General features: G+C 48.2%; 2 protein-coding genes across 2 annotated transcripts; both read left to right on the top strand.

Moving 5' to 3' along the window:
• Positions 1-1,204: 1,204 nt before the first annotated feature.
• On the top strand, positions 1,205-2,872 carry LOC111065632. The gene has a single exon (XM_022353888.2). It carries the CDS (start codon positions 1,205-1,207, stop codon positions 2,870-2,872), a length of 1,668 nt encoding a protein of 555 aa, XP_022209580.2.
• A 2,425-nt stretch (positions 2,873-5,297) lies between these two features.
• On the top strand, positions 5,298-7,417 carry LOC111082112. Its single transcript, XM_022378296.2, is given in 2 exon segments — positions 5,298-5,768; positions 5,770-7,417. Coding segments are annotated over 2 exon segments (1,695 nt in total). The 5' UTR covers positions 5,298-5,312; the 3' UTR covers positions 7,009-7,417.
• Positions 7,418-20,751: the final 13,334 nt, after the last annotated feature.

The following is a 20,751-nucleotide window of genomic DNA, read 5'->3' as shown; positions in this document are numbered from 1 at the left end:
CTCGGGTTCGGGTTCGGGGGTCTACGATCCCCAGCTGCATCTTCACATTTGGCCCGAACATCTGACCATTGTCAACACGCTGGTTTCTTGTTCGGACCGCCAGCAATTGTCTTGGATACCCAATAATCTCCACTGTCCAGAGGTGTATCAGTTGTAATGAAAAGAATAAATTAAATTAAATTAAAAATCCAACGAATATTATACTCAGAATTAAAAGGAGAGGAAAGAATAGCCTGTAAACTCATCCTTCTCTATTTTATTGCATGTGTGTATTATAATAAATTATTCTAATTTGGGATGTTAAAATTGATAGGCACCTTTCTATAGTGTTTTAGGGTATTCTCCCCGTCGAGAATGCTTTACCTGGAACCATCTCAGTTGTTTATTTGGGTCACTCTGGCTGCTGGTCAGGACTGCGACAATTTGTGTGCCACGCAACTTTTGCTTTCGAGCGTTGGCGCGGTGCCTCTTGAGTTTTGCTACCTTTCCCTCTGTCCGGTTGCATTTTCATTGTATTCAGAGTCAGCCGGAGTGTGCAAGTCAGCCCTTAAAAACGCTGACAAATCGAAAAGAACAACACGTCTCAGCTCCACACGAGTCCGTGGCACTCTGAGGATTTAAGCCGCAGGACTATCCGCCGGCTGGGTAGCATGAAAATGTATTATTCTCTGCCATGGAGCCTCACTCACGCTCACTGTCCACTATGTCAATATTTGCGTTTGCTTGAACAACTTTTCAGTGGAGTGACATCGGGAAAGCAAATAAAGAAGGGTAGCATAATTTGTATGTGCCGATCTATTTATACAACAGGGGGAATAAATCGTTGGTATTTTATTTATCTTTCTTGTTACTATTATTTGTATTAAATTTGATTTCTAAAAATTCAATTTAATTTCCATCAGAAACCTTAAAAACTTTAAATTTCCTAGACGAATTTTTGCTGCATTCTTAGCCCACTCGAAAGTTCTTTATGGCCATCTGTTTTTGCTGCTGGCGCGTGTCTAATGGGTAGTCGTCATTTGTTCTATATTTAATTGTCATTAAATCGGGAAAGCGTCACTCAATCACTCAATCGGTGGAAAGTGAAGTTACCATTTTGTCGGCAATGGAAAAAGTTAAATGCGTGCCACGAAGTTAGCTTCTATTTGTAGTAAATACCGGTATCAATTCCGGGAAGAGGTCAGACCGTTGTCAGTGCTCAAACATGTCGCGACGGAACAGTTCTCTCTCCGAAGGACTCCTCACACGGCTTGTATCGTTGCTGATTAGTCACGGTCCGAGTGTGCGGACCATCTTCTACTATAACCCCGCTGGAACGGACTGCCACTTGGAGGAGTATCTACGACCAGCCACTGCTGCGGATATACCATTATTTATTTGGCGTTCGGTTCACACTGTTGTTCAGCTGAATGGGCTCCTCGACGAGGGATTCCTGGTGCTGGCCTGTTTGCCGGGAGTGCAGCGGGAGGATCTGCTGAGAGGTCTGTCCAATAGTTTGCGTTACTTGCGCCAGGCCTGGCTGCTCATCGAGCTGGGGGGCAGGACGGGGCAGGACGACGAGCAGTTGGTCACGAAGGTACTGCAGTTCTGCCTTCGAATGGACATGATCAATGCCGATGTGATCTTGAGTAACTTTGAGGAGAGCCGGACTGTGTACGGCTATGAGGCGTATCCGGAGTTTGCATTGAGGAAACAATTCTTTGGACCGGACCTACTGATCCCCAGCCTTTACCCCGATAAGGTTCGGAATCTTAATGGCTATCAGCTACGCACACTGCCGGATCTCTCCGAGCCAAACACTCTCCTCTACTACGACCAGCAGGGTCGTGCCCAGATTCTGGGCTATGTGTGGAACATGCTGGTGGAGTTCGCCCGCAAACACAATGCCCAGCTGCAGCTGATCGGGAAGCCGGTGCAGGGAAAGACCCTGAGCCACATCCAGATGCTGGATCTGGCAAATGACGGCCAGGTGGACGTGGCAGCGAGTGTGCAGCCCATAACGATGCGCTTCCTCGACCGCTACCACGAGTACGCCTATCCCGTGCACTGCGCCAGCTGGTGCACCATGCTGCCCATGGAACGACAGCTGGAAGTCAGCGAGGTCTTCTCCTGGACAGTGCCCGCTCAGCCGCTTGCCCTGCTGGTTCTTCTGTGGCTGGTGCACGAGTTTCTGCGCGGACGCTGGCAGCGGCACAGGCGACTCCAAGCCGTGGGCTGGCTGGTGCTGGTCACTCTGCTCACAGCCAACTACCAGGGACGAGTGCTCAGCCTGCTGTTGGCGGCACCCACAGATCCGCCCATCGACAGCTTCCAGGCGATGGCCAACTCCGAGCTGCATATCTTCGGAGTACGCTCCGAGTACGCCGCCTACGATTTCGATATGCGTACGAGATTCGCCAGCATTTTCCGGCTCAGCAATCTCGCCTCGGATCTGATCCAGCTGCGGAACTCCCTGAACACCACCTTCGCCTATACGGTGACCAACACCAAGTGGCAGCTGTATGCGGAGCAGCAGGCCCACAGCTCTCGGCCCCTCTTCCGCTACTCCACAGACCTGTGCTACTACGAAATGGTGCCCTTCGCCCTGGTCATTCCCGAGAACTCGCCACACCGCCCCACCCTGCACCACTTCATGCTGCAGCTGGCTGAATCCGGACTCTTTGACCACTGGGTGGGTCGGAGCTTCTACTACATGGTGCAGGCGGGTCGCCTGCACATACGGGACCTCAGCGAAGGGCGCCACATCCAGCCGCTGTCCAGCGCGGACCTGGCCAATGTTTTCCTGTGCTGCGGTGTTTGTCTCCTAATTAGCCTCTGGGTGTTTGCCTGCGAGCTGCTTGTGCACCGGGCCAAGTCCTGGCTCGGCTTTTAATTATCCTCGCGGCAATTACGCGCGGAAAATTTGTTGGCTGTGATGTGCGCGCGATAAGGCCACAATGGACTCCGGACTCCGGACTCCAGACTACCCCGTTACCCGTAACCCCACTTCCGCCTTCGGCAAATAGAGACAAAAGCCAGGCAAACAACAAAGGGAAACTTTTTGTTTCACTTCGTGACGGAGACGAGGGTTCTGCCGTGGGTCCTGGTCCTGCTGCAACTGACAGTAGTTAACAATGCTGTTGGCATCGCTGAGTGGTTTCCTACTGTCTTACACTTACACCTTCGTGTTGGCTGTTCTCTCCGCTTTTTTGTCGACGGCAAAGGCAAATAAAACTAAATGCAAATTGCCTCCTACGAAGACACCGCAGCGACACGACGCGCACCACGAAATGGGAGACGAACAAATCACAGTCGAGCCCCTCCCCCCCAAAAAAAAGCCCCAAACAAATGCCAGACAAACCGCAACAAATCCACCAAATTATGTTAAAACCTTGGCAGCAAACAATGAAGATGGAGAAGGCGAAGAAGAGAAGTCTAGCACCAACAAATTTGTGGCCTAGTCCCGCCAAAGGGGGGAGAGGGCACAGGCCAAGGGATGGATGTGTCTGTCTTTTACACTCTGGCACTCTGTGGTAGGACAACGCAAGAAGTGTCTGATTCGTTGGCCCGTTTTGATTAACATAAAGCGAATAATAGACATCGACTGCCAGCAACAGCAACAGCAACGTGAACAGATTTGATTTCACGATTTTGCACTATTTAGCCAGAGAAGACGAATCCCCAGCTGAACTCAGCTAAGCTCCAACACCTGCATCGGAATGAGCCACAGCAACGAGATACTTTTGTGTAATTTCGACAAGCGAAGATGCATTTTTGGTGCGCTTCGAACTGCTGTCAAAAGATGTGTTGCAACATTGCACATCTCAATTTCAATTTCGATTTAAATTTCAATTTCAAATGAGCTCTTGTTAAGCCAATGCATCGACTGTATGCTTCGAGGAAAACCTTTCAACCAAATGATTTGACCCTGTTGAAATGTTCGCACGCAAATAAATGCCGTAATGCTGCAGTGCAGATAGGACGGAGCAATGAATAATAAAGATTGAAATAACTTTTGAGACTTTTCAGATGACCTGGAAAAGTCCTCCCAGTCCATATAGATGTGTCTTTCTTGGGGGGATGGGACAATTGGCAGGCCAAGAGCAATTTATGACACACAAGAAGCGCCACGACTTTGTTGACAAATTTCCAGAAAACACGAAGCCTGGGGGAATGAATTATGTCGCCGTGATCGACGGGAAAATGAAGCCAGAATCATTGCAACGTAAAAGGTGAGATGCGGGGGCGTGCCATAAGCCAAGATCCAAGAGGCACGACATGTGAGACAATTTCGAATCGTGCTCTTGGTGTCCCCGGAGAGTGCTGCCGCCATTAGTTGCCCTCCTCCGCCCGTCCTCGAGTCTCTCCCAGTCATCCAGTAAGCCACTCGAGCCGCTGCTTATAATTTGCTGCAAAATTATTAAACGATCTGTCCCAGCCAGCGAAGGTCAGCGAAGAGGAAAATACGCAGGCCGTCCGCCGACCGCCGACCACAAGAGGCAAGCGGTCCACATAACTTTCTCCGCAAGACGGATGCGAGGGTGTTGTCAGATGCCATGAAGGATCAGTGAAGTTAAGCCTACGTCGACCATAAAACGTCATGCCAGGCCAACAAAATGCCGCATATACGCTGAATGGCACTGACATCAAGTAAGGAGCATACCGACGACCTTATACCCTGACAAAGACAAGTCTGAGTTAATTTGTTGGGCCACTGATTCGGAATTATTATGTTTATATATGTGTATTATCGCCACTGAATTTGATAACATTATTATTTCTACTTATCAAGCTATATTGATTGAAAGATAATTCGTATACAAATACTTTATGACAGAGTATATAATTAATCCAACAACTTCAGCTTAAAAATTCTACAGCTGCAGCTGACTGGGTTTCTGGAATTGGGGCCTCTGGTTCCGAATTGCCATGTTTTCTCCCTCTGGTTTTTGCATTTTTTTTGTGCCTTGTTTTTGCTCACATTTCGGGTGCCTTGCCCACGAGTCGAAAGGTCAGGAATTTATGGATTTTTCACTGCTGCAGAGACATTCGCAGATGCCCGTAACTTCAGCAGTTTGACAACGCGTCACCTTGACCCCTTTGAATGTTCATACACGTACTCGCAGAAGCTCAGCAGCGCGATTATCACTGTGTAAACTCTACATTTCCCTCGGTGCAATTGTCTTCAGTTAATTAATATTACCTGTTGGCGATGGGAATGCGATAAGAGCCTTGATTTCATTACCAAAGCAAATAGGAGCAGAGGCAAACAGAGCTGCTTCCGACGGCGAGCTATGCGGCTGGTCGCTCAGTTCTTGCTTAGGGTCCGCGGAATGTTGGCTCACTTCAGTCCGAGCATTTCCCTGGAACTGTTCGAGCTGTACGGCCGGGTGCTGCAGTTCCTGGTGGCCGGAGAGACCACCGTCTTCTACTACAATCCAAGCGGTCTCAACTGCAGCTGGCACTGGCTCTGGCAGCGGAACCTCACCACCAATCCGCAGATTGTCTGGCAGAGGGATGAGCCCGCAGTGGATCTAATTAAACAGTTCAACAGCAATCTCTTTGTCCTGGCCTGCTTGTCGATGGAGTTCAACGAGTGGGAGCTCCTGGGCCTGGCCTCGAGTCTGAGCCACCTCCGAGGGGTGCGTGTGCTGATCGAGGTGGCGGGCACTGGCAGCCCCAGCGAGGAGCTTCTGGCATCCAAGATCCTGTCGAATTGCCTCAAGAATAGCATGTTGAATGCGATGCTGTATTTCCAGCAATGGAGTCGCCTTTTAGTCATCTACAGCTTTTCGCGCCTTTCCCCACTTTGATCTCATCAAGCAGAAAATTCTCCCCCAGGGCCCAACCGGACTCCAGATGTTTGTGGACCAGCTGGCCGATATCCGAGGCTTGGAGATTGTAGCCATTCCGGACTTATCGCCACCAAATTCTTTTCAATACACGGATGTTAATGGACAAAAGCGAGTGGCTGGCTACCTGTGGACGTTCATTGCAGAATTTGCGAGCAGCTTGGGGGGCAGGCTGAAGGCGTCGTACCCCACATGGAGTTCGGGCAGGACACCTGCTAGCCGGTACATGCAGGAGCTGACCAGGAATGCCAGCGTGGACTTTGGACTCACGACCACCATGGTTACGGAAAAGGAGCTCAAGTCCATCTATCAGTACTCCTATCCCATACTCTACTCGAGCTGGTGCACTATGCTGCCCATGGAGCGGCCCATACCCGTGTTCTCGCTATTCCATCGGATTCTGAGCTACGAGGCCGTGATTTTGGTGCTAACAGCCAGCCTGGTTCTTGGCCTGCTGGTTCCGGGGCTACTCAAATATCTGGACATCAACTTTCGCTGGAGATTGTTGCACCTGACGCCACGGCTGCTGGCGCTCGTCCTCGTCTGCGCATGCGCGGCTCAATTGCTCTCCCTGCTGATCTCGCGACCGACCTCGACACGGATCGATAGCTTTGATGATCTGCTGCGGTCGGGTCTGAGGATTTTTGGTATGCGCAGCGAGTTCTATTTCCTCGAGGGTGATTTTCGGGCCAAGTACGCGGCGGCATTCCATTTGACCAACGATCCCACCGAACTCTACGACAATCGAAACTATTTCAACACCAGCTGGGCCTACACCATCACCACCGTGAAGTGGGCTGTCATCGACGCCCAGCAGCGGCACTTCACTCGGCCCGTCTTTCGCCTCTCCCGCGACATGTGCTTCAATGGGTTCATGCCGAGCTGCCTGCTCATCCCGCCCGAGTCTGTGTACAGGGACCGGCTGCAGCACTTCACCTTGCGAATGGATCAGTCGGGCCTGATTGCGTACTGGATCCGGATGAGCTTCTACGACATGGTCAAGGCCGGACGCATGACCATCAAGGACTACAGTCAAACGCAGCAACTGCCTGCTCTCAACCTGAATGACATTCAGCTGGCCTGGCACCTGAGTCTCCTGGGAGTGATTATTTCCCTCGTCGTATTTGGCCTAGAACTGCTGCGATTCTACACGCCCGTCTTTCTGAACAGCCTATAGGGCACCCCCTATAAAGCACTTTGCTTTGTTATTTTCGCTGTACTCGCATATAAAAATAAATGCAAATTGCTTACCAGGAAGACACCGCAGCAACACGACGAGCGAGCGCCACGAAATCAGACTCCCAATGCGAAATCAGAAAGATACAAACCACAAGAAATCCACCAAATTATGTAAAGCCTTGCCAGCAAACATCAACAATTTTGTGGCCTAGTCCCGCCAAGGGGGGGAGAGGGTGTCTGTCTTTTACACTCTGGCACTCTGTGGTAGGACAACGCAAGAAGTGTCTGATTCGCTGGCCCGTTTTGATTAACATAAAGCGAATAATAGACATCGACTGCCAGCAACAGCAACAGCAACGTGAACAGATTTGATTTCACGATTTTGCACTATTTAGCCAGAGAAGACGAATCCCCAGCTGAGCTGAGCTCCAACACCTGCATCGGAAAGAGCCACGGCAACGAGATACTTTTGTGTAATTTTGACAAGCGAAGATGCAGCTTCAAAGCTGTCAAAGATGTGGCGCAATATGGCACATCTTGAATTGGAATCCACAAGTTTATTACGTACAGTTGTACAAGTGTTGTGGAATAGTTTCGGAAATGTTTCTGTTATGAATTTAATATAATAATATATAATATTATAGCCTGTTTACACTACTGTTGAGTTATTGAGTTTTTGCGTTTTGGGAAAAACTTAGTTTTTTTTTACATAGGTTTAGCATAGGAGCCTAGTGGTGGCAAAAAGTTTAGTTATGGTTGCGTTTTAGTTGTTCAACCCTGTTCGCCCGTCCTGTGAACTATCACCACTAGAAACAACAAAACACCATGTTGTTTAAATAGAAAAATATAGGAAAAATGTAAATTCGAATATATTACTTAAAAATTAATACTTTTAGCCAATTTTATCATTAGAAGCGAGAATTTTGGAGACCTATTTGCCTTTACAGGAGCTTCTAGACCTCTGGAAGGAAAAAAATAATGGTTTTCGTGGTGTAAGGAAGAACTCTCACATACATGAATGAAAATCATTAAATATAAATGAATTTGAATAGTTGAATTTGTTATTCATTCAGAACTATTCATGAAGTGTAGCCCGCATCTTTTCTGTCCAAATTAATAATTTGGTTGATGTATAAAATGTTTTTCAAAAACACGTAGATCGTGCTGTTGTCAAAACTCATAGCTCAATAGCTCGATTTTGTGCCAGTGTAAATAGGCTATAATTTTAATTTAATATCAATAATAAAATGTGAGTGACCATTTTCTGGATTTTAGTATTTAAGAAAAAAAGTTAAGTTGGCAGCCCCGATAAACGCGAGTCTATTGAAAAAATAATATAAGTGAAGACGTAAGTACAATAAATACCATTTAAATACACGTGTATTATTGTGTTTTGACTACCAAGAGGCATGTCTAGAAATTGGTCGATCAAGCCGGATCATCATATATTCTACAGGTATGACACAACAGTTTCTGAACAGTTCGAAAGGATTTGTTATCATTTTGATTCTTTTTGTGCAATGTATGCCATTGGAACCATCTTATCTATACACATTTGATTGTGTATGTAGTTTCTTAATGCTGCCATTGAGTTCTGGGCATTGGCATTGTGCAGTGATTTATTTGATTTATTTCGAAATTCCGCGGCAGAAAGGGAAAACATTCTGCCTTTACCTTGGGACCGTCTTATGAGTCATTTATGCAGACCACCATTGGTGTCGGACTTCCACTGTGGCTGCGAGTGCGAGAGTGCGACTGCGACTGTGGCTGTGGCTCTGGCTGTCCAGGTGTTCAATTAAGTACTGACGTTGACCTTAATACGCAGGCTGCTGAAAACGGATTGAAAAAGTGCCAGAATTTCTGACAAATTGTCGCCGAATGTGCGCCGAAATCAAGTTTATGGTCAGCCGCGTAAATAGTGGCAGCAGCAGCAGCATAAGCAGCGGCATCAGTGGCAAAGATGTCAACGAATTCTGTACGGTTATCGGAGCCATCGCTTAGAAAGTTGGTGACTAGCGGTCTGGCATTAAAATGCCAGAGGAAATCGTCAAGCGGGATAGCCGATTGCCGAGTGCCGACTGCCGATTCCAAGGTGTTAAAATATGCATTAAAATTGCTGATGAAGCGGCTTGTTCGCTGGCAGGATTACCAAATATTTGCGGCTGCGGCTGCCGCTGCCAAAAGTCAAAAGAAATCAATCAAAATGCCACAATCAACAACAACCGCCGCAAGGCGCCAAAAGGCAACAAAAGGCCGCAGCGAAACCCACACCAACACCAACAACAGACAGAAGCGACAGCCTGACGTGTGCCTAAGACGCTTAGTGGCTGCTGCAAGTCGAGATCAGCACCAACTCCAACTCCAGCTTCAGCTGCAGCTCCAGCAACATCCAACGGCAGACAAGAGACGGCCCCGTGTCTCTAAGTGGACAACAAAACGCCTCCAACACTTTTGGGGCGCGAAAAATGTGTTTGCCATGCAGTTTCTCTCTGGCCAGGCCAAGTGTTTGCCTCCAACTGAATGCCTAATGCCGCAGTTTCTGTGCTGCAGTGTGGCAGATGCAGTGGATGCTGCACTTGCAGTTGCAGTTGCAGGGGCGAGCTCTACGGGTGATATGTATGTATAGGTGTGTATGTGTCGGGCTGTACATATAAATAAAATAAATAAGCCAACGTTGATCTTCATTTGTTGTTGTCGAGAAGTTGACATGACGACTCTGCCTCGGCATTGGCATCGTCATCATTTCCATGCCCCATCATGCCCCAAGCCCAAGCCTGACATATATTTGCATAGTTTTGTCGAGAACAAAATGGCTAAGGCATCAGCAGCCAGGCAGTCAGGCCCCTCTCCAAACAAAAAGAAATTCGTTGACAAGTGTCTGTCAGGGACGACATCGTGCCGCGCAAATTTGCATGTGGTCGCATCTCACGCTTCAGACCCAGTCGCCGCATCCCATCCCATCCCATCCTGAAAACCCCCCAAAACAAACCGAAAAAAGGCAGAGATTCGTCTTGGCTTATATATTGTGGTGAAATTTGTGTTGCTTTCTGTTGTGTCTTTAATACTCTCGCAAAGGAGTCTAACGCATTTGAGGGGACGTACAGAAGGGAGGGAAATACTCTTCCTTAATCCCTAATCCTGTTTGGATTTACAGTCTACTGGGATGATCTCTCATCTTCCATACGAGCGGTGGATCCATCTCCAAGGGTATCTACAGTTACGGCTCTTGCAGCTACCCTTCTTTTCTTGTTTCTTGTTTCTTTTGATGTGGCTGGTTTTTTTGTGTCGATCTTGAGCGCACCTTTATGGTCTATTATACTAACGGGAATGCCCCGAGAGCAACGACAATAATAAGCAAATTGATTGAAATATGCGATATCATGGTAACCGCAGCTCCAAACGGAAACGCTGTCGCTCCCTCCCTTCTCACCCTCCAGCAACCCCTGCCAGCCCCACTCCCGCCGCCCCAGACAATTTTTGTGGTAGCGCATTAAATGTCGATTTCGTTTTGCACCCGCGGCGCAGATACGCAGCCGGCGATACACGAAGTACGCGGCCAGCCTGGCTCCCACATCCATTTCCACATCCACATCCACTTCAAGCCAAGTTTATGGCGCTCGCCGGGTCACTGCCAATGCTACGCAGAAGGGGTGCGGCCCCAAAAAATCCAACCACTGACGCCCACCCAACTGGCCCAGTGGGCAATCTCCGGTTTGGCGGCGGTGGGTACGGTTCCCGCCGAGTGCTGACTGCTGAAACCCAATGCGCCGATCCCGTTGCCGTTGCCGATGCCAATGCCGATGCTGATGCTATGCTAATGTGCCTTAAATAAATCATTAGCGCATTGTTTGGGGCAAAACTACGAGTATCCAGCGGACCAGGGCTGTCCGCTCTCTGCTCTCTGGCTAACCAACATCCAGAGGATTGTGGCGAATATTAAAAGCGTGCTGACTCGAAGTGGATCTGAAGTGTGGTCAAGGATGTTAAGCCTTAATGGCACCCAGAGGTGTCAGTTCTGGGAGGATCCAACGAAAGTGCCAAATGCACTGGAGCTACAAATTTGACTGCAGATTCGTTGACGTTGATACGCTCGCAGACACGCATTCGGCTATGTTTGAACCACTTGTAAGGGGCCAAGAAGTTAACCGAACCAAATTGCCGTTGCCACTTGGCGACATGTTCGTAATTAGCATGAGGCGAGTGTGGCAAGATTCAGTCTGGGCTAGGCATGTCTTTAGCTCCAACTTTAACTGAGTGCCACACCTGCAGCAGTCGCAGTCGCAGGCCCAGCCTCATCTCAATTGATCCCATAAAACGCTGCTTAACACGTTGTTGGCTGAAATGTAAAACCCAGCCGTTATGATAACTCTTTGGCTCGAGTGTTTGGGTGTCAGCCGATTTTTATTGACTTTTCATTGATTGCCGACAAGCAGCAGTTGCAGCAGCAGCATCAGAAAACACACAGAATTCTTTTTGAGTTTGCCGTCTGTTTTCGGGCGCTCGCGTAATTAAAAGGCTATAAAAAGTGGCAAAATGTGCTAACCAGTTTGGGCTGCTGCCGAGATTTTTAATAGATTTTTTTCGCATTTGTTCCCTTGCCCCAATGTGTTACAATTCACAACTTTTTTGTGTTGTTGTGCTATGATGCAATGCACATTAATTTTTCCTTTTTTTGTTACCATTCCGCATTGGAGTCCGGCCTGATAGATACTTTCTAGCCACCACATGCAAATCTATGGTTGGCCTAAAGAGACCAAGGCGGCGGGGAAGGGCGGAGGGAGTCAAGCAACTGTTGCTGGCCATAAATAGGCAATTTGGCGCTTTGGCCGTTTAACGCCAACATCAACATCAGCATCATCGGGTTGCGGGCTGCGAGCTCCGTGGCAGCCTCGCAACGAATCGAATCGAATCGATTATCATGCACTTAACACCAACAGCTCTTTAACCCGAGAGCCGAAACGAGCCAAACGGCTCTTACCCTTAAAGGTTTTTGTGCAACAATTTTTTGGGAAAATGTTTTCAATCAGAAACTAGGCGGTAACTGCAGCCAGATCCCGGTCCAGAGCCTTCCGATGATTGCTCTGCTCTCCACACCAAGCATGATCGAATCATCGTCGTCGGGCAGAAGAGCGGTGTACCATGAGGCGCAATCAAGGCCAGCACTCAGTCGGAGCAACAGCAACAGCAGCAGCATCATTATCAGCCTCGGCTGAGGCTTCGTGCTGATTATCAGCATGTGCACTGGCTGCTGCTCAATGCCGATGCCCGCTGCTTCTGATGACGATGCCGATGACGACGAAGTCGCCGCATGTGCTTTTGCCCTCGATCCATAGATCAAGATCATAAATAGCAATAAGCCAGCCAGACAATGTCTGCTAACTGTTTCAGGCAATCAATCAATCCATCTGAGCCCGCTGCTCGGCTGCAGCCGCCACCAGCAGCCAGCAGCCGGCAGCCAGCAGCTTTTCGCGAGTGCTGCCCCATTTGGAAAGTTCATTCAGTTGCGCTTCAGTTTTTCCTAGCCTAGGCCGCCTGGATATCCTGCAAGCGAAAAGGTATATTGGAATACGACTAGGAGTTGTGACGGGCCATGAGGAAGCTCTGTCCCACAGGGTACTTCAGCGATGTAGCCACTCTCAAGTACTCGTGCTTCTTTGGAGTCAAAACGTGATCGATTGATTTGCGCGATCGAAGCGCTGCAACTGCAACTGCAACTGCAACAGCAAGTTCAACGAGCCGATTGACTGACTGACTGACTGACTGACTGCTGACTAGATAATTGTGGCGTTCTCCTGCTGTTGATGCCACTTTTTGCACTAAACAGCTGGGGCAGACTCTCACCATGCCCCGCTGCATTCCACACCCGGAGTGACTCCTTCTCTCTCTATCGCTCTCTCTCTGCATGTTGGGGCCAAACTCGCTCTCCGATGCGCTGAAAGAAGGCAATCTGTCAGGCTGACAGTTGGCCCAGTCGCAGAACTCTCTGCCGGGCGACCGGCCGCTGTCGGCATTGCATTTGATGATTGATGATTGCTGAAACGCGAACGAAATTATGATTAAATAAGTAATTGTAGTTAAACAAAACGGCGACGACAACAGCCACATCAACCTGACCACGACCACTGGGCCAGCCAGCAGAAGCAGACGAAGCAGCAGCTAAATGCTAAGCAGCGAATCGGTTTTTTGTTTTTGTTTTTTTTTTTTTTTGTTTTTTGTTTTGGCATTGGCCAAGTGCAGTTAGCCGTGCACGAAGATGGCGAAGACGGCGATTACGATGACGTTGAAGCCAGCTTCATTGATCTTGACGGTTTCTTAGCCTCTTTCCTTCCCCTTCCCCTTCCCCACACGTCGATTGGTTAGGCATTGGCGAAACGTCAAAGTCAGAGCCAAAGACGCTCGTAACGGATGACAAGGTCTAGTTCAAAGCCACTTTGGTGGTCGTTCCCCCATCCCTAAGGTCAAATGTTAACACAAAAATTGGACCACACACACACACACACACACACACACACATAGACAGATATAGAGATATTGTTACTGCTCTATAAATGAATAAAGAGCGTGAAGTTTTAACCACTCCACTTCCATTTTAGCACTCGTAATAAATTCAAAAACGTTCGGCAATTAAATCGTAAATTTTTACAACTACAAATTTACAGTTATTAAAAACATAATTTGTTGTAGTTGTCCGGTATTATTAATTACTACAACAGTTTGGTGTCACGCTGTAAAACAACGGGCCAAAGACAGGGACAGAGTGGCTGTGGCTGTGGCAGTGCCAGTGCCAGTGGCTGGTGGGCAGGAGGTGGAGAAGAGAAGGCAGCCCAAGCGAAAGACTTAGGCAACGAACTTGAGTTCAATCAACATTTTCAATTAAAAGGTATTTGTTGCTGTACGCTGTATGCCGTATGCTATATGCTGTAGTCGCTGCTCACTGCTGCTGCTGCTGTGGCAAGTCATGGGTGTAGTGGCACGTTTTTGTGAACATTATGCTCAGGCCAAGTGCGAGGGCTGCATCACAAGTTAGGCAAATGCAGGGGCCAGTATCATGTGGGAGATTCATTGATGACTTATCGAACCACCCGCCGCTGTTGGCTGTACTCGGTTTTTGCAGCAGCAGCACGTGTTCTGGCCAAGTTTGTAAATGAAATGCTCAGGCTCTGATCCGCTGCTAATCGTCCATATTTGCCAATGTCGTTCGCCCCGCCAGTTGGCTGGTTCGGTTACTTGGCCATTTGCTCGATCGATGGCTATCGACAGAATGTGTTGAGTGTGCGCAGCCATAACAATGCCACGAGCACAAACAATAACCAAACAGATGGAGAAAAAATTAATTAGAACAAAATGCACAGGCCAAAAAATAGCGAAAACCAAAACGAAAAGATATCTGCAAACAATGGGCGTGTCGCCCGCTGAAAAACATTTGCTGCATTTCGTATTTGTTTAGCCCCAAAAAATACAAAACACAGAAAAACAAAAACAATTGGCTAACAATTTGCAATTGCAGTGCAGTGCAGTGCAGTCCAGTCAGCAGGTCCGTCCACAAGTCACAATTACAAATGCATTCACAATGCCAGGGCCTATCGCGATTTATGTTTCTATGAATTATTTGCTAAATTGGCTGGCCAACAATTGACGAAAAGGCTTTCCATCTGCATTGGCACGAATCAACCGGTTTTGTTTCGCTCTGCAGCCTCTGCAGCCTGTACAGACACACCAGACACACGGACAGAGGACATAGGACAGATAGACAGACAGTTTCCAACTAATGAGGCGTGGTGGCTTTTAATCAAAACGATTAAAATGCTTTCGGACAATATTTTTCCACGCCTAATCAAAGACTTTATGCCATTTTCTGCATGACAGCTGCAATGGCCAGCAAATCTGGGAGTCTGGGAGTCCGGGAATGGGTGGCCGTAGCAGGCGGCAGGCGGCAGGGCGTGGCCATATCAAATTGTGGTACAATTTATTAAAAACGAAATATGTGTGAGCCGGGGCTAAGTCGAGGCGAGTGGAGTGGCCTCACTGGAGTCGACTCGAGTCGAGCAGTGGAGAGTCGGACTCAGAGTCAGAGTCAGAGACGGAGACGTAGACGGAGTAAGGCAACCGTGGACGCAATGCATGCAGACGATAACAAGTTGTCGAACCAGATGTCAAAGCGATTTGCAAATATTTGACAAGCGCAAAACTCCAACACCAACAAAAAGGAGTAGTCCATTGGGCATTGGATGAGGTGGTGGAGGGGGCGCATGGCGCATGGGGATCCATCCAAAGTTGAGAGGGGGTTGATTTAAATATGTGGGAACTAATGGCAATATCCGGAATGACAAGGAATGGGCGAATATACACATGTACATACTTGGCAGGTGAGTTATTATTGGATTGATTGTAGGAGTTCTTTTGGAGAAAAATGTAAAACAGGTACAAGTTTTTATTTTCCTATTGCTCAGTTGTTTTTAAACGAAAGTTTCACCATTTGGCTCCCCCTCAGTGTGTGCATCATAATCGACCAAATAAAACAATAAAATATAGTCATTTCCATAAGATTTCCCCCGAATATGCATGTTTCACAACCCATGCAATTAAGATTCAAATCCGCATGAGGAATGCATTACTGGCGCGCTTATCTGAGAGTGAAGCCAACAATCTTATGCTTTGAGGGACTCCGTCTCGTCGCTGGGGCCCAGCGTCAAAATAATAATAACATAAAATTTTATTTTATTTTTATTTTCAATTTAATTTTATTGAAAATCATCGCGAATCAAAATCGAACAACAAAGGAGGGAAAGAAAACCATATTAAATAACCAGACGCGTGGCCAGAGAGGGGCAATAAAAAAAAGAAAAGAAAATTTAATACAACATGCGGCAGCAGCAGCAGCAGCGGCGGCAGCGACGCACGCATTAAAACCGCAACACCCTGGGCCCCGTGGTCGCTTTCCCCCGTGGCAGCCTCCTGCTCCCCTGTCATTCACCTTCACGGCCATTGCCATCGGCCAGAGCCGGAGCTGCAGCCATGGCCTGGGCCTGGGCCTGGGCCTGGCCACTTTTCGGCCATTGTCAGCTTCGAAAAATCTGATAAGTCGCATTATAAGAACATAAAAACACCCAAAACCGAAAACCGAAAGCCCGAAAATAAAACAAAACCGAAAACCGAAAACGAAACATGCACGAGGGAGAGAAAATAATTTCAGTCAGATCGGGAGGAAGGAGAAGAGTTGTGGCAGGGCAAGATCAGCAGCGGCAGGAGTAACTGCAGCAACAACAACAAGGCCTGGCCAAAATATGCAACATGCATGTTATTGTGGCTTGTTGCTGTTGCTGTGGTCCCCAAAGCAAACCAAACAAGAAGTAGAGACTTAATTCCAGTGTCGAAGCTTGAAATACCCTTTCAGATCTATACTAAAACTCCCTTTTGGACTAGTATTCTAATGAGAGTTTTAATCGGACCCATCGTACTATATATTGATCCCATCTTTGTGGTTTTTAAGTGCAGTAGACAAAAGGATCTGCAAGATATTTCAGATATTTTTCTACAATAATGTGAATACCTTCTGTGAGGGTATTTCAATGCGAAGACGATGCGAAAATATTTGGGGGCCATGCAACGAAATGAAGTTGCAACAAGATACTTTACTTTACTTAAGGGCAAGTAGATGCACAACTGATACACGGACATGGGACTTGATTTCCTCCGCTGCCCGCTGTATCCCTTTTCCCCGCCCCAGCCCCAGCCCTGATCGAGTTTAATTTCTTGTGCAAACTTCGGGCCACTTGATGTGGGGCGTGTTAAGGCGGCGGCGGCAGCATTGCATGCTGCGTCAGAGTCAGAGATCGGACTCTTCGTCTTCGTCTGCCCTCATTTGGTCGAATGGAATGGGACGAAATGTGATGGGATGGGATTGGGATGGGATGGGATAGGATGGCGTTGGCCCAGGGAGGACATGGAGAACATGTCCATGGTATTGGCATTGTTTTTACGGCCTCATTGGAGTCGTTAAGCTGCGTTACGTGCGCATCATTTTGAGGTGTTCAATTAAAGTTGTGCAGTTCCCGGCTCTGGCTCTGGCTTTGGGTTCGGCTGCGGCTCGTGCTCGCTTCTTAGTGCTTTGCTTTTAATTACTCGTACTCGGGCGATGGGATGGGTTGGGATGGGATCGGATCGAGATGTGCAGCCTTAACTACGAACACTACTCACGTCCATCAACCCGTCCATCCATCCCCGTCTTGGTGTGGCAATCAAGGCCCGACCCAAGATCGAAACAAAAACCAAAAAATTAATTGTAAATAGCAATAAAGTCTTTGCCGAAGGGGGGTCCCGGCAATTGTGGATCGGTCGATGAGGCTGTGGGTATGTCGATTTTCGGTTATTATTAGCTGGAACTCTGCCGCTCAGCAGAGCCCATGTTAGTGGTCAGGGTATGCGAGATTCGATGCGTAGCAGAGCGCGGATGTGGGCTTCATCTCGATTCTCTTGGGCACTCATTTTGTGGCTCATTCACTTGACTCTTTGGCTATTTATAGTTGATTTCATTTGGTGAAACTGTAAAACGCCTTTGGCCTTGCTCAGCACCAGCTCAAGCCCTGGCTCTGCCTCCCTCCTCTGATTGATGGCGTCGACAGCAGCAGCGGCATCACATTTTCTGTGTATATGTATTTTTGGCTTATTTATTACGAGTAATGCTTTGATTCGCTTTGATGATGGTGCCGCTGGATGATGGGGCATTTTGAAGTGCATTTCCAAGTTGTTTGGCACTATGCGATGGATGTGTGTTGTATGCTGGTTCTTTTCTCTCCCCAGCTGTTTGAATGTTAATCAATTAATGTTAGGCCGCTAGTCTATCATAGGCCTAATAAGCAGGCAATGCGGAACCGCGAGCTTGCCCAAATTATTTGCCATCAGACTAATTACTTTGGCACTCGGCCTGGCTCGGAACATGAGCAGGCCGCTGCCGCTGCCGCTCGGCATGCTTTCATCTCGTGTGGCATGCAACGACAGCCGCGCCGCACCGCACCGCCAAATGCAGTCAAGACTTGGGACGGGACGGGACTCTCTGTGGGTCAACTCTGGCCAGTGGTCAACCTACTTACTCTTACTCTGGCAGCACGCCACAAAGCCCGTCCAAGACTAGACGAGCCCGAGCCCGAGTCCCAGCCAGAGCCACAGCCAGAGATGGAGATGGAGTTGGAGTCAAAGCCACAAAAGGTGATGATGAGGTTGATTACTTCTTCTGCTCACTCGCTTGGCGACTTTCCTTCTAATTTCCAACTGTACAAATAATCAAAATTTTTTTTTGGCGCATTTAATTTGATCTCCAGCACGTTTCGGCCTATTCGGCTCTCTGACTTTAATTGAAAACGATTTTCGGGGCGCCATTTCCAGAGCAGCTGGAACCACCACCGACTGCACTGACTGACTGAAACCACTCCACACTGAGCCACACTGAGCCACACTGAGCCACTCCAAGGCACTCTGAGCCACTCTGAGGGTTCAGATTACTTCGTTGGGTGTCAAAATCGGTGCACGTTTTCCGTATTTTTGATTCGAAGTTTCAGAGTTTCGAAGCGGCTTTCACCCATTTGGTGGGCGTTGGCAAGGGCAAGAGTTGGCCGCAGATTTTTGGCTCATTTCGTTCGGGGGATTTTGCTGCGGCTTGCCGAGCTGATGATCAACTCGATCCGGCAATAGATGGAGCAAATTATGATCGCATTTCTCATTATTTGGCTCAATTACAGATACACTTTTGTACTGGCAAGGGCAGGGCTGGGTTTGACAATCTGTACTGTACTGTACTGTACTGGCCACGGGAAGAAAGATCAAAGATTGATCACCAGCCTAGAAATGTCATGAAAGATAAAACCAGCGATTGGTGAATGGCCAAATTAGCAGGAAATGAAACCAGATGAGATCGATTTTGGGGCTAGATTTTACTATCCATCCATAAAGTTCGGACATTTGGAAAATTCCATTATTTATTATTCAGTTTTGCTTTTGGCAACATTTTAAGACCCCCCCATAAAAATCGGCGTGAAATCAGCTCAAATTTTGGGCACGCGCCCATTTAATACACGTTTCTGTCGCAGTCGCAGTCTCTGCCTCTGCCTCAGTTTGCTGCTCTGCCAGCACTTGACCCAATGCCTAGACAATAGATTTAATTTCCATTTGTCCAATTGTAGTTTGGTTTTTTTTTTGGGTTTTTCGGGTACTGCGATGCGATGCGGGTGTGGCGCTTCTCTGGCTACGTTTTCTTTTCAGCGTTTTTGATCTGTGCGCCTCGATTAGGGCGACGAGTCGACTCGACTCGACCGGCCAAACAAATTGACTGATACCGCACCACGAACTGGTCTACAGCCGGAGATGGCCCGCTCCCAATGGCCGATGCCCTGGCAGGCCATTCCATTCCATTCCCTTCCAATCCAAATCCAAATCCATTCCCTACACACACACAAGTGGCGCTCTTTTCGATTCAGTTTTCGTTTTCATTTGCAGGGGTCAGCGTTTGGGGCGTCCTGACCCGACTTAAATGAAAAGCCATATTTCTCTTGATGCCTGGCCCCAGTTTCTGACGTGCGATCGATTGCGCCTGTCCGAGCGCTGAACCAGCGCAAATTTGTAGCTGTCTCAGGGCTCAGACTTCGTCTTCGTCTCCGTCCCTGAATCTGAATCTGTCTATGGAATTGTGGCTCTTTGAGTTGGCCTGATTTCATTTCGAGGTTAGGCAGCAAAAGTCATGCACTTGCTGGGCTGTGGCTGTGGCTATGGCTCAGCGACTGCCACTGCCTGTGGATGGAGCTGGAGCTGAAGCTGGTCCATTTCGATGAGCATTTGGCCATTGGGGGAATTGTCTTCTAATTAAGTGCATTTCGTTTAATTAATTTAAACTAACTGTAAATTGAGAGTTTGACTGTGGAGGTTTTGGGCGCGGTGGCGTCGTCGTCGTCGTCGTCTGCGTCCCAACTGCCAATTGCCAGTCGCTAGGACCACAAGTGGGATCCAAAAACCCGGCCAAGAGAGCGACCTGTGGGCCTGGGCCCAGCACTTGAGCTTGTTAAGGCTGTGCCGCCAAGTCGAGTCGCGGCAGAAAGACCTGGGACGACCAAGTTTATTAGTTCGTGCCTTCATTTCGTAATTACTTCAATTGATTTTGCGCTGCTGATGGCAACGGGACTGCCTGCGACTCTGTGTCGAAGTTGCAGTCGTAGTCGGAGTCGGAGTCGGACTTGCAGCGCAGCTAGGATCCGGGCAAACGAATTGAACGGAACTAAACCGAAACTCAACTTGAGACTTCATTGCAGCTCTTTGCGCTTTGCGCTTCGTTGCCTTTGATTGTAAATCAGTTTACTTTGCCATTTAGAAGCCTTTGTGTTGTTGCTGCTGCTATTGTTGTTGTTGTTGTTGCTGCTGCTGTGGCTGGTGGCTGCTTTTTTGGTAGTTGCCGTTTTCAGCCTTACCTTGTACAAAAGGTGAAATCACGATTTTCAAGTGCATCGCCATCGATATACAACCGACTACGACGACGACGACGACCGCCGACGCCGACTCCAGCCCCGACTTGGCCTGGCCAGGCCGTTGCAAATTGTAACTCTAACTGTACAACAGGTTCAAAGTATCTCTTAACAGGTACGCCTGACTCGAAAAGGAGATCGACTGAGCCAGCGAGCGAGTGCGCCTCGAGTGGAGGTGCAGTGCAGTGCCGTGGATTGGGATTTGGATTTGGATTGGGCCAAGAATTGCAGTCTTT

The sequence above is a fragment of the Drosophila obscura genome, unplaced genomic scaffold (assembly GCF_018151105.1).
Source record: "Drosophila obscura isolate BZ-5 IFL unplaced genomic scaffold, ASM1815110v1 contig_192, whole genome shotgun sequence".
Lineage (NCBI taxonomy): Eukaryota > Metazoa > Arthropoda > Insecta > Diptera > Drosophilidae > Drosophila > Drosophila obscura.
Note: the sequence above shows the minus strand (reverse complement) of the source record. Positions and strands in the feature narration are given on the sequence as shown.

Coding starts and splice junctions, on each gene's coding strand:
- LOC111065632 (XM_022353888.2), top strand. CDS start 1,205: ATGTCGCGACGGAACAGTTCTCTCTCCGAAGGACTCCTCACACGGCTT.